The 14,895-nt window shown below is 34.9% G+C and overlaps 1 protein-coding gene across 2 annotated transcripts; it reads left to right on the top strand.

Annotated features, from left to right (window-relative positions):
* Positions 1–4,864: 4,864 nt before the first annotated feature.
* On the top strand, positions 4,865–12,441 carry LOC131042087 (mannose-6-phosphate isomerase 1). 2 transcript variants are annotated; one of them, XM_057975397.2, is made up of 5 exons: positions 4,869–5,560; positions 8,107–8,274; positions 10,969–11,184; positions 11,313–11,579; positions 11,682–12,441. In XM_057975397.2, exons 1-5 carry the CDS (start codon positions 5,249–5,251, stop codon positions 12,033–12,035), a joined length of 1,317 nt encoding a protein of 438 aa, XP_057831380.2. In that variant the 5' UTR covers positions 4,869–5,248; the 3' UTR covers positions 12,036–12,441. The 2 variants fall into 2 exon arrangements, with proteins under 2 accessions (XP_057831381.2, XP_057831380.2); XM_057975398.2 differs by lacking the exon at positions 10,969–11,184 and having other exon boundaries at positions 4,865–5,560.
* Positions 12,442–14,895: the final 2,454 nt, after the last annotated feature.

The raw sequence follows: 14,895 nt of genomic DNA on the forward strand, positions 1-14,895 counted from the left end.
GAAAAGCGTGTTTTTTTTTGTGGTTCGTTTTATTACCCAAATAAGGTGAGTTCAATTTTATTTAACTAAAATTAAAAAGACTTTAAATTTTAACTAACTTGAACAAGCTAGTAAAATTTAAACAATTTATAGTTCTAAAAAAAAAAGACACTAAGCTCCTCCCTGCAATAAAATGTCAGAAATCCTACAAAATATCACCACATTAGTTAGAAAAACAGAGGATTTTGTGGACTTCAACAAGTCTAAAATTTAATTTTCGATTACAATTTTTGTTTCTATCTTCAATGCGCTACATAACAGACTGTATGCGCTACGATATACCCTTGATGCGCTAAAACTAAGTATCAACGCGCTACACTGTTTGTTGAATGCGCTACTCTATACGCCGAAGGCGCTGCTCTGGTTTTCTTTTGCGTTGAGACCCACAGGAAAGTTGGTGATTTGATGCGCTAATGTATAAACTTCACGTGCTGGATTATGGACTGTACGCGCTGAACAGTGGACCGGATGCGCTACGCTGTTTATTGGATGCGCTAAACAGTGAACTGAACGCGCTGCTCTAGTTTTCTTCCGTGCTGAAACCTATAGAAAAATATTAGAGGGAGTCATGCGCTGAGGAAAGGTCTTCACGTGCTAGGGTATAGACCCCACGCGCTAAACAGTAAGCGGGATGCACTAGACTGTTAACCAGATGCGCTGGGGAATGTTTCCCACGCGCTGATTCCTGTTTCCCGCGGACCTGCAAAAGTGATTAGTTTCAAAAACCGATTTGATATTTGGGGTCAGGCCCCACGGTGGGCGCCAGAAATGTATGCGGGAAAAGTGGGCTGATAAAACTTAATATGTGAAAATATTTCTAAATATTAGTCCATACACACACACAGGACTTCTTGATGCAAGATATGGAGTAATGAGGTATTACTCAGCTTCCCAAGGTGGGTCCCATGGTTCTCTATCTCACAATGTCCCTCAAACCAATGTTTTTGCTCTCAGATCACTGAGTAAAATGGTTTAGGGATGACAAATGCAAGAACGAAGGATGCTTTGATAGATTTTAGTATGAGATGCATTCTAAGCTATGCATGACTTTAGAAATGTAATAAACTAGATTATAAGATGACAAGGTTAGTATGAATACTATCCTAACATGATATATTAGTCTATGATTGAGCTAAATGATAAAGAAAGTATTCTAAATATGCATATTTAGACTAATTTCTAGTTAAAAGAGAGGCTAAAATGATGAGCATATATGATATAAGAAAGCTTGAATGTATTTGAGCATAAGTGTGATACTACAAATTTGGAGGTTGATTTAAAATGGAAGAATGAGAGCTCTATTTATGGCAAAAATAGGGCAATGGATGGTCAGGATTGAAAGAGTTGATCAAGGGTTGAGTTTGAAAGTTGGGGATCCATGGTTGCAATTTGCACCAATGAAATGGTGACAAGTGTCAACATAAGATTGGGTTGAGAGAAGGGGTTGGAGACATTAAATGCCTGAGAAGACCTCATGGTTATCTAGAGGGTAAGGGTCAAGCTTAAGTTAGGTTTACCCAATGGATTAAGACTTAATCCATTGATAAACCTTTGTGCAAATGATTAAGAGATAATCATGGTCAAAGCATTAAAGGCCTTATGAGACCCTTGGGTTGGATGAAGGTTGAGTCAAAACAAATGTTTTAACCATGTAGGAGGGTTTGAGTTAACCATTAATGGTTATTGGAGACTTTGGGGGATTAAGTGGTTGAAAGTTGGAAGCCTTTAATGGTTATCAAAGACTTTAAGGAATTAAGTGGTTGAAGACTTGTAGCCTTTAATGGTTATCAAAGACTTTGAGGTTTTGAGAAGTGACTTCCCTTTGCTTAGGGATGTGACAAAGTTTAGAAGATGGGTTAGGCCAATTAGAAGCGATTAGAAGAGTCTAGAAGGGATTAGATAGGGGTTTAGGAAGGCAAGTGGGAGATGTAGGATTTTGCAAGTGGATGGAGGGATAATAGGATTTAATTGAATTAAATGATTTAATTCAATTTGGTTGCAATTTGGGGAAATTAAATAAATTAGATTTATTCAATTTAGGATAACTATTTAATTAAATTTGAATTTAATTAAAAGTGGATAGGGGGGATTTAATTGAATAAAATGATTTATTCATTAAATGGGTATAGTGAATTTTATTTAAATAAATTGAGTAATTTACTTAATAAAATAGAAGAACGTGGATAATTTAATTAAATTGGATTTAATCAAATAGAGAAATGAACATAAAATATTCATTTAGGAATATGGTCATTTTTATACGTCTACAGGGACGAAGCACAAATTAGGGGGGGGGGGATGTCACAACCCTCCTTTATCACTTTTTGATTTGACACAATTCTATTATATTTTTTTTGGTTGAGCTATTGAAAATAATTGAATGAATATTATAAAAGAATAATAATGGACCCACATACACACTTGGAGAATATAATTTAAATAGACATTATTTATTTATTCTTTTTCCCATTCCCAATTATGGCACATGTTGTAGGAGAAATTAGAAGCTTCTAGAGGAAATTTCAATACCTTGCATGTCACTCCCCCACTAAGATATTAATCAATTTTGCATGGGTCCAATATTGGAAAAAGAATCTCATTCTTAATTAATTTCTCTAGATAGTGGAATTAAGGGATTTTTCCTATATATTGTATGCAAGTTTTCAAAAGAGGGAGTTGGTTATTCTTTGAAGAAAGTTTTCTCAAATAGTTGCTTTAGTAGTCATATTTTCATTTTGGAGAATAGTTAAGGTTGTTTTGAAGAAATTTTTCCAAGCTTGCAAGGAAGGATCAAGGGAGGCTAGTTGAAGAATTTAGAGGGGATTCCACATCAAGTGCAAGTATCCAGGTTTTTTTTTTATATTTATTTGAATCATGCATCTTGTTCTTGTTTCAATTTCTTGCTGAGAATTAGATTTCTTGCTGTGATTTAGATTAATAAAATCTTGTTTCTGTGAATTAGATTAATAAAATCTTGTTTCAATTACTTGTCCAGAATTAGATTAACTAAATGAAATCTTGTTTCAATTTCTTGCTGAGAATTAGATTTCTTGTTTCAATTTCTTGCTGTGATTTAGATTAATAAAATCTTGTTTCTGTGAATTAGATTAATAAAATCTTGTTTCAATTACTTGCTGAGAATTAGATTAACTAAATGAAATCTTGTTTCAATTTCTTGCTGAGAATTAGATTTCTTGTTTCAATTTCTTGCTGTGAATTAGATTAATGAAATCTTGTTTTAGATACTTGCTGTGAATTAGATTAGATAAATAAAATCTTGTTCAAATTCTTGCTGTGAATTAGATTAAAAGAAATAAAATCTTGTTCCAAACTCAAAATCTTTTATCTCTGTAAATAATTTCTTTCTCTATGCATATAATCATTGTATTAAGAAATCTCGCTATGTGATATAATATTTCAAGTATGAATTCTTCTTAGATTATTTGTATAAAATCCCTGTGGAAATATTATCTTGTTATTTATTTATTTTCAAAAATCTCTCTCTGTGAATATCAATTTTCTAGAAATCTCATCAAAAAATTTATTATCTCAACATAAGACAAATTTGTTGAATATGATCACTATGAAATCAAAATTTAAGCATTACCTATCTCTGTGATAATTTAGTTATCTGTATATCGTTGAAACAAATTTCTCTATTTTATTGCATCCCTGTGATTAAATTCCTATTCTCATTTTTACATTAACATTTTTCTTATACATATATCTTTTTATATATTTCTCTCTTATATTATTAAATAAACTGGAATGAAAAACTATATATATATATATATATATATATATATATATATATATATATATATATATATATATATTATTTATATTTATACAAAACAAAATATATAAGAAATAGTACGAAGACATCCGAAGAATAAATTTCATCCTTTGCATGGATTAATGGGCCAACGCATAGGGGGTGGGGGAGTTATTACTATCGTCGAGAGGGATACCCTCCACTACCTTGCAGACACTGTTACGATAGTGGCCGCAGGTTAGTGGAGGAGACCACGACGGTCTCCTCATCACTGTGGGCCTGCACCCGCATGTCTGCAGTGGTGATGGGACCCGTGGCCCCCACTCCCACTTTGCTTTAAAAAGCCACTGCATAACATTTGAATTTTTGGCAATTGGATTTTTGAAATAATTTTTATTTTATTTTAATAAAATTTAAACTTAGGTAATTTTAATTATCTTTAGTGAATTTATAATTAATTTATCTTTAGCAGCAGCATCTTTTGCGACTTAATTGCTTATAGCTATTGATCTGGCTTCTGGATAGTAACTGGATAGTAACGATGCACGCTGTGGAATCAGTTATGTGCACAAAGGTCAAAAAATACACATTTCAAAGGGTCACCTGATACCTAACTAAAGATGTTTCAGTAATCGTCAACTCAAAATCACTAGTACTTGTTGACAAATGTCCCAATAGTGGTGCACAAATGGGTCAATTATAAATAAAAAATTACAAAAAATGATCGGCTATTGGTACAAAACAAATTTATTAATGGTGTTTTCACTATGATGGCTATTGGGAAGTCAACATGACAATAAAGTGACGGTTATTGGAACTATGTTATCTATTGATGCTCTTCTCGTACAAGACAAAAAATGAAAAAAAATATATACAAACAAATAAAACAAGTTATAAAATTTCAACTTGATAGTAAAACTTATTGTAAAAATGTTAGGTTGGACTTTGACAGTGCCGCTATTTTATTCAACTACTTTTGATAACTTCATTCTTATAATTTAATTTAATTGCTTCTTCTGATGCCATTTTAGAAGATTTAAAGCACTCGTAACCAAACATCTTCTACCGAATGATGCGCCATATATATCGACCGAATGATATGTGTTTCAGGCTTCAGCAAGTATTTCTATAAAAAAATCATCAGAATGTCTGAAGCCCAAACCAGACAAGTCAAAATGACGAAATACAAGACAAAATCTTCCACTGAGAAAAACGGTATTCTGGATTTACGGTTAATTTGATCTTCTATTCCATCACTTTTATCTTCACTCAACAGCGACGTGGGACGTTGGTATCGTGATGTCCCTTTCATGTCTGCCTCATGCGGTGAAAGCTTTCTTTTGTATTCCGCTCTACTGTAGCAACAAAGCCTATCACTAAATACCTCTCACCATTACATTAGATTTGTTTGAGAAAAACCTCAAGCTCAATCGAATGGCAGGAGGGGATTTGAAGAACAAGGCATTAAGGTTGTCTTCTACAGTGCAAAACTATGAATGGGGGAAGCACGGACGCGCAGGGGAGGTTGGGAGGCTTTATTCTCTTATATCCAAATCCCCCCCAGAAGAAGATAAGCCCTATGCAGAGCTGTGGATGGGCACCCATGATTCAGGACACAGCCTTGTAGTTTCCGAAGAAGAACATACTGGAAAATTGCCCTTGAGAAACTGGTTGCAGGAGCACCCTGAAGCACTTGGAGATAAGGTACTGGAACGGTGGGGAATTGATCTGCCCTTTTTGTTCAAGGTACTTTTTAAAATTCAACCCAGAGGTTAGAATCTGTAATTTTCTTTTCTCTACCAGTTTTTTTTTTTTTGAAGATAAAATTTTCTTTGAAAAAAATGTCCCCAAATTTTTAGCAGAAATTTAGTATATTGTTTTGTTTTGAAATAAAAAAGCTGATTTATCGATTATAAAATACCAAGATTACAGCTATAGCTTCTAAAGCGTTGACAACGATGTCGGGGAGTACAAAGAAAACGGGTCACAAGCGATATTATCATACATGATTTTCTGGGATTGATCAGCCCAAAGAGTGGATGGATCAACACACCCAAATTGCTGTTCATAAGCGAACAAAGACGAGAAATCTGTTCAACTGGTATTATTAGCCCACAAATTATGCGTCAAAAATTCCATAAGGGGGGCATTATTTGTTTGCTTGATTTTCATTTAGATTTGAGAACCAAATCCAAGGCGGATTTCTTGCCTGCTGCAGTGTTCTCGAACTCTCTTTAGATCTTACTTCGGAATTCTTCTTCCTTCTATTAGTTTTTCGACTGATGACAGGAGAAGCGAGGACATCATCTTCTTCCATCTCTTTTCGATCTTCAAGGGCTGGAACTTGACATTCTTCCTCAACAACTTCTTCAGGTAAGGTCACCTCTTTGGGCCCCTTGGCCGCGTTATCATCCACAGGGGCAAGACAAAAAAAAAGGGTTGGAAGAAGAGGGATCGTTAGCAGAACATCTAGGATTTTCCTTGTGCCTATTACTGTGCTTATTAGTTTGTTTGAAGTCTCGATTTTGGCATTCTTTCTGTTGATATGTTCTTGGATTTTTAGAGCAGTCCCTTTGGAAATGCCCATACTCATGACAGAAGTTGCATTTGAAGGGAATTCACTCATTATCAATCTACCACTTCAGTCATTCTCCTTTTAGTGGTCCCGGGAAGTCCATTGGAGTAGTTCTTTTCTTTGGTGCTCAGCCCATGTCCTTGTATGTCCCAATAGCATTTCCTTTTGCTTTAAGGCAAATATCATCCCAGAAATGTAGGGCAAGGAAGGGGACATTCCCCTAGACCAGCACCCTTGAGGGCATTTGTTCTGTTGGGTCAAAGCTAGGTGACCAAGGATTCAGTTACAGACCATAGGTGCCCATAAACAAAGGACCATTGTGAAATATCAAAAAGAAACCCTTGTGCACATTGAAATATCAATCTCACCTTGAACTTTCAATCTCCTTTCTCTGTACCCAATTTACCAGTGTTTGGTAGGAAGACCAAGCACCAGTAAATTTGCTCTCCAAAGCCCCGCTGAGAAAGACCGGAGAGCAAATAAGTAGACTGTCCAGAAGGGATATCCCCAGAACAGGAACCTCATCCCAGCAGTTGACTATACACAGATCTTTTCTATTTTTATCATACTTGCAGGTAGCAGCAGCATCAGAGTCATTCTGGTTTGAGGGGTTTTTTTCCTAGCATCATTTCTTAAAGCAGCATCCCTGTAGGAGCGGGCAGCCATGGCAGTGGCAGCAATAGAACCCAGGAATCTAGCGTGGAAAAGACCAAGTGGGCAAAAAATCCATCACACATAAGCCGATAAACATGACAGACCACAAAATGTTGAAGGCAGTATGAACGAGGAAGTTTCAAGGCAGTATCATACATGTCAACATTTTGTGGTCAATTGATATCATCAATTGGCCACAAAATGTTGAAGGCAGTATGAGCAAGTTTCAAGGCCATCTGAGCCTAAAAAGGGCAACAGGCAAGCCAGGTGACCTCCCGGGAAGTCCTAATGTTTCACCTCTGTGAGCATCACTTAGATGTAATGAGTGCTAAGTGTACCGTTCATTCTCATGAAAGATGTGTTCTTGTGAACCACAACTCATGAATCATGGGTCAATGAGTTTGACTCAAATACTACATAGTTGAATCCTGATAGTTATATTCATAATTTAAAATTATGTTTCTTAGAAACCTTAAAATATATTTATCAACTGCAAGTCCAATGTTTTTCACTAGAGTTATCCTATAATACATTTTCCTTTGAAAATAAAAGATTTGGCAAGATGCAATAGTTGTAAAATATGTTCTATTCTTTAAACTTTTCTCCATGGGATTTCTTAGGTGCTCTCATTGACTGTTGTTTTTTATACTGCGTTTTTTCTTCCGTTTCTTTAACTATTCTTGGTCTGTGGTGAACTTCAATGATATATTTAAGATTATATAGATGCTTGATCAAGTGGTGAACATAAAATTCACTGGCTTCATTGAGAGTTGATCTGAATATCCCAGAGGAACGTAACCGAGGTCATTAGCATATCTCTTTGCTTTGTTTTTTTCTCTGTCAGCATAGAAGCCAGATTGTTCTCAATGAAAATCAAACATAGCCATAGGAATTCTTCAAAAGAAGAGAAGTGATCGATCATGTTTTGTTAGAACAGTCACTCACTACTTTATTTGTACCTTTAACATTACAGTGCTCTTTGTAAAATTAGTCCTTATTTATCTATTATGAGAATTATGTGGACCTACTAAAAGGGACTTCTAGTTCTGTGCGATTCATCTAGGTTCTTTCAGTGGGGAAGGCTTTGTCCATACAAGCACACCCAGACAAGGATCTGGCTCAAGCTTTGCATCAGGCTCAGCCAAAGGTTTATAAAGACTCTAATCATAAGCCTGAGATGGTTCTGGCTCTCACGGAGTTTGAGGCTTTGTGTGGATTTGTCGATCAACAGGTAATTCTTGTTTCCTTGTATTGATTTTCAAGCATTTTTCCATGAATACAGTCTTTTGTATTGTACAATGATCACAAATTGCATTCTTTAGTGTACATAGAAAGGTAAAAAACTAACATCATGATAGACATTTCCCTAGACAATTTTAAAATTAACAGGTCATTTTGGGCAGAGAACTTAAATTACTTCAAATGTGTGGATTTCTTCTCACTCAGTCAGAGGCTGCCTTATCGAATTTTTTAATATTCTGCTATAATATGTAAGTGTTCCTTAAAGGTTATACAGTAAGCTGGATAATGTTATCCTAGAGATTATGCAAATGAATGGCTGAAAATTTGTGAATATCTTGTATGGACAATCCGAACTCTAGCTTCCATCTGGTCTCTTTGCTCACTGGACTTCAATGATCTGATCTAATGCACGACCTCACAATATTTGTTGCTTTTTTGTTATTGAGGCATCTAATTTACATATTGTTTGCCAAACATTTAAATAATTTGCTTAGCTCTCCCTTGCAACAACCATACTAACTCAAATTTTGTCACGTTTCAATTGTATTCTTTAAGATAATTTGCCACAACATATATACTTGTCAAAGATGTACTTGTCAGTGTTGGAGTAATTTTGTCCTTTTGTGTTTATTGCATCATCTGTTCTGCCTGATTGTTATCATTCTGCAGAATCTGATATAAAATACCTTCCACTATTATTTTCTAAAATTTCAAACCCTAAATTGAACTTATGCTTCACTGTCTTTAAGGACCATTGCTTCCACTTTGACCGGTTCTTTTAATTGTCTTATAAACTCTCCTTGTTATCTGGTACTCACTCTTTCTCAATGAGTGTGGCCAGTATCTAACAACATCAATTGACTTAAGCGACAAATAGACATATCTACCTGGTACTTCTTGCTCTTTGCTATTTAAGATACTTATTTATGGGAAAGTACTTTTCCTTTTGTCTTTTGCCACAAGGTGCTAGAGACACTTTATGCTCTTTGCAGACGAGCCTTTCTGTCTGCATTGCCTGTTTCCTTAGTCTTCCACAAATGTGAACCAGATTCATCCTTCTCTTCCTATATGAGCAGACGAGCCTTTCTGTCTGCATTGCCTGTTTCCTTAGTCTTCCACAAATGTGAACCAGATTCATCCTTCTCTTCCTATATGAGTAGTTTTCATTGGTTATTCAACTCTTTCTTTCTCTACTTCCATCTTGTATGTGCAAGTATTTCTGGATAAAGCTGTGTATAATATACACAGCTTTATCCAGATATACTTGCACATACTATATGGACTGTGGAAAAGTCATGCCTACTACTTTCATCTCCTTAATTGTCATTTTCAATGTTTCTCCTCTTACCTATTGCTCCTTCATTGTTGAAAATTTTCTATGCATTGATCATTGATGTGTTAAGTTATATGATCAGACTAGATAAGCAATAATTCAAACACAATAACACAAAATGTACCCTGGGAAAACCTTCCTCCTGAAGGTAAAAAGCCCAGGAACAAATGTCTTGTAATGTATTAGCAAAATTTCTTTACAACTGCTTCACACTTTGAAGCTATACGACAAGAAGATTCACTCTAGAATCTAGCAATAAATTATAGATTTGATCTGCCTTATATCAGAATCAGAAATTAGCTGTAGTAGATATCAAACTGCTGGAGATGGAACCCAATCTTGATGAAGATAATATCTGTACTATCTGCCTGAATGTAAAGGAGAGATGCCGATCTGCTGTAGAAGAATACGAACTGCAGAAGAAATACTATCTGCTTGTGTGTTTTTTCGATTGCCAAAGGAGATGGAGTTCTTCGGTCTATATACTCCACCACGATGAGATCAAGCAACATGACTTATTTCAAAAGTCGGCTTCTAACCAATCAACACGACTCATTTAATAGTCATCGGTTATATTATATTTGACCCGACTTTTCACTAAACATGGCGGGATTAAATTTAATTATAATAACAAATATAAAGTCGGCAAGAGTGAATCGATACACATATAAATCGATCTCCTGAAATGACTAAGGTCGAAAGGCAAATTAGACATTTAGATTTGCACTGTCGGTAAGGGAAGAATACTGACCGACGCTATAAACATCAACATGATGATTGACATTATCTTGTTTCCCATGTTTCTGATGTCCTATTCCTCTTGCTGTGTCCAATGCTTCCTAAGTTTCTGATTTTTCAATCTATTTCCATTTTTGGCCCTCTTCTTCTGTCTTCTTCCCTTGTTTTACTTGCCCAGTAATGAGCTTCTTTGTCCCATGAGCATCTATGTAACTTTTTTATGTAGCTTCTTCATCTGAAATTTCTTTTCTGTCATATACATGTCTAGATGTGCTTAGAGCTCTTCTATTTAAATGCCAGCCTTCAAATGGCCATCTTCACACTCCCTCTCTCTATTAATTGGATCCAATGTCTCCCTTGGCTATCTTATCCATACTCCAATTTTTTCCATTGTTGGCCATTTTATCAACAAGTCTTCTTTAGTGCTCGTGGTTGCCATACAACCAACTTTGTGGAAAAGCAGTACTTCCAAGAGTTTAACCACTATGAAACAGTTTTGCTCTCTACATTCAAAACAAGGATAATTTGAATCATAGGCAATGGGAAAAATTATGTCATCACAACTCGCAAGTAATATTTGATTTTAGTCAGCATGTTGTATACTTTCTGCAGGAGCTTAAGAATGTCCTACAGACTGTGCCTGAGATTGAGAATATTCTCGGAGAATCAAGAACAATAGAACTCATGGATGTAGAATCGAGGGGCCAAAGTGCTGATCATGTGAAAATGTCATTGAAGTCTGCTTTTACTCAACTCATGACAATTGATAAAGAGGCAGTGATGGAGGCACTGAGGAAGTTAAAAATGCGGCTGAATCAGGAGAATCAGGCGGGTCACAGAATATACTTTTCCTTTTTTCAAGCCAGTGTTTGAGATTCCCAAGTATTGGGAACATTATATTCTCTTTCAACCTCCTCCAAGGGCTGCTTCTGAAACTTTTGTTATGTTCACAACAGGTGAGGAATTTGACACTAAAAGAGCAACTTGTTCTAAGGCTGGAAAAGCAATACCCAAATGATATTGGAGTTATATCTGCATTCTTCTTTAACTATGTCAAGCTTGTTCCTGGGGAAGCTCTTTATTTAGATGCAAACGAGCCTCATGCATACTTGTATGGAGAATGTGTTGAATGCATGGCTACATCTGATAATGTTGTACGGGCTGGCCTGACCCCAAAGTACCGTGATGTTGAAACACTTTGCTCGATGTTAACATACAAACAGGTGAGATTTCTAATCAAGTGATTCTTCTTTATTTCATTAGAATGGTTATTAGTTCTTTGCCAGTTGAGGGCGTTTCAAGTTTGACTTTGTGAAATATTTCAGGGCATGCCAGAGATTTTGCAAGGGGTGCCTTTGAATCCCTTTACCACACGGTACTCACCACCTTTCTATGAGTTTGAAGTGGATCGTTGTATCCTCCCATTTAGCACAACTGTAACATTTCCAGCAGTCTCAGGACCATCCATTTTTTTAGTTCTATATGGCGAGGGGGTAATGACACAAAAACTTGTAAATGATGAGTCAATAATTAATGTTCAGGAAGGAGATGTTTTCTTTGTTCCGGCAGGTATTCAACTTGATATTTCCTCAATCATCGAAGAAAATATAGAAGCAAATAAAGAACACAGGCCTCTACACTTATACAGGGCTGGAGTCAACAGCAGAGTGTTCGAGTAGCAGATGAAGAAAGAAACAACTATCTTGTGTGTCATAATTCTTTCTGTATGTATTATGCATCATCAACATGAAGCTGAAGCAGTCCATTTGATAAGGGGTCTTAACTTGTGGCTAATGTTGTCCGGGATTTGCTATAAATTCAAGCCATTAACTTTTCAATTCTGACAGGCTAGTGACTAACATATGATACATGTCGACAACAAAATATATGGCATGACAGGCTTCGTTGAAGAATTGACTCAAGGATTATATATATGGATTTGTAAATGCATGGAACAATATATGTGTATTTGAAGCTTTCCACCTAAATTGGGTTGGTTTAGTTCCTTGAAGCCTCTTATGTTAAGATGTTGTGGACAATTAACCGTTTAAATGTTAATGAATTCAGTCCTTGATGATGTGTTTATTTTTGTCTCTGTGTGAATGATTTTATTATGTTTATGCCTATTTCGCCATCAGTATCGTATAGAATATATATTTCTATTTGGCAATATTTGTGCTTAATGTTATGTGATTGCTTATTTTATGTATATTGTACAGAACTTAAGCTCTAGGTCATGTTGAAATTACAAATTGATGCCATTAATAATCTATATAAACAGATTTAAGTGATTTAATAGATGTTTTATCCAAATTATTAATTATATGAGGATGCTGGTATGAAGTTTTCAAAGCTTTTCAACTGAATTCACTGTCCTATTTTCTTCCTAACTTGACATGAGGCCTTTGTGTAGGCATGAATTAATGGGGACAAAGAGAAACATTTTCTGAAATGGCTGGGTTTTATTTTCCTTGATAACTGCAAGTAATACCGTTCATTATAAAATAGTTCGTATACATTTTTCAAAACATGCTTTCTTTGTCTAATGTTAAACAAGTCAAGGGACATGCAATTGAAGCTACTTATGACCCATTAACAGAAAAGGAGGAAATCTGCTATATGCAAATTCATCAGATTTTATGATTTTATCCTAAAAGAGATTTCACTTCTTATGTAAATTTTTTTTTTTGGTGATCAGTTGGATGTTCATACGAAGTCATTCTTCTTGTGTGGTGACTTACAAGAACCCACCTCTCATGAGCTATAATTGTCAACATTCCTTTCATTTCTCATGACCTATCTTTCATGTGCAGCAGCTTACAAGAACCCATCGCTCATGAGATTGAATGGTCTTTGCACTTACAAATCCATGGGTGGAGAACACCCATCCTATACCACTTTAGCTTAAGTATGTTTTTCTATGGATTTTCCCTCCACAATAATACCTGCTTAGCTTGCTACTCCATTTGAGAAACTTTAAGCAAATATTGTATCTTATGAAGCATTCACTGTAGTGCTTCCTAGCTATTTCATTTTGATGAGTGTGATGCTTTTCTGCAGTGAATCATTACAATTATTGAGAATCATCTACACATTAATTTTGAGTCATTCTTCATAATCCACTTTTCATGACTAGTGGTTCACAAGAACCCGTCTCTTAAGAGATTGAATGGCCCATAGTTGAAAAACTAGGACACAGCAATAACTTTGCAGACCTCAAATTTTTCAAAAAAATGACTTGGCAAAAACTCTAGTAAAAACCCAACAAATTTTTGGAATACTAAAAACACATAAATTTGTAAAAATATTCTTCAAAAATATGGATACTGCTAAATTCAGATAACATATCATTGATTTCTTTCCTACATTCTTCTAGTTGAAAACTAGAGTTCAATAGGTATTATAAACTCAAAAATGATTTCAATACATATCAACTTCAAGTTTGAATATAAATAGAAATTACAATTATAAGTTTCAATGTACATAAATATAATTTTTTTTCACTACTAAAGCTAAAAAGAAGTTGTGTTGTCTTCAAATTGGATGGTAGTGTTATAGCTCCTTGAATAGGAGCAATTTCATCTTCGACAAGAGCCTCAAGCATAAGATCATGACGTGAATGCGATGAATGCCCAATTGGTAGCACACTTGCTGCCTCCTGAAATCCTACTACTTTTGCTACCTTTCTCTTCAAATCAACAATGCCATCAATAGAATACAGCATATCCACATCCTCCACAACTCAATTTGGATATGGATTAATGTCATTAAGATCAAGTGCTTTATGTGCTTACTATCCTTCTACCTTCTTTGCACGGATGACCTAAAAACTTAAGTTGTGCTCACAACAAAAGAGACAAAATGTTGATGGCAAGATTTTGAAGAACAAGTATTGTTGTATTGAATTTTTTCACCACAAATTTGTAAGGACAATATTTATAATTTTGTAAGGATTTTAATAGACTTTTTTTTTTAATTAAAATAAAGTATAATATTCCTGTTTTTTTAATTTGTTTGTAGAACATTTCAATATATAGAGGTGAAGAAAACAACTTCACCTTCACCTCCTTATAAATCCATAACTCATCCAAAGGCATCAATTGACTTCAAAAACACTATCTTTTTGAAGCCAAGAGGAAGTTGATTTAGGTGTGGTTCTTATCCATCCAACCATCTAATAAAATGTTGAAACTTTACTTTTTTTCAAATTTGTTTTTGTTCATCATTTAATTGATTTGTGTTTTTTACTACATCTTTGTGATGCCCTTATTGTTATTATTGCTAATATTTTGTGACTTTTGAATATTTTTACTCAAAACCCTAGAAATCCTAAATATTTCGGCTATTTAAAAGTCAGCCTAAGTATTTAAAACCCAAACTTTATAAACCTTAGATTATATCAATGTTTACAACATAACCTTAATAGCTAGTTATTTACTTCAAACTTCATTATTTGACCTAATTTGACAAATCTTAATTTATTCTTAAGCTAACAAACCCAAAAACTTCTTTTATGTTCATACAAATAACAACAAATCC

This window comes from Cryptomeria japonica, chromosome 2 (assembly GCF_030272615.1).
Source record: "Cryptomeria japonica chromosome 2, Sugi_1.0, whole genome shotgun sequence".
Classification (NCBI taxonomy): Eukaryota; Viridiplantae; Streptophyta; class Pinopsida; order Cupressales; family Cupressaceae; genus Cryptomeria; species Cryptomeria japonica.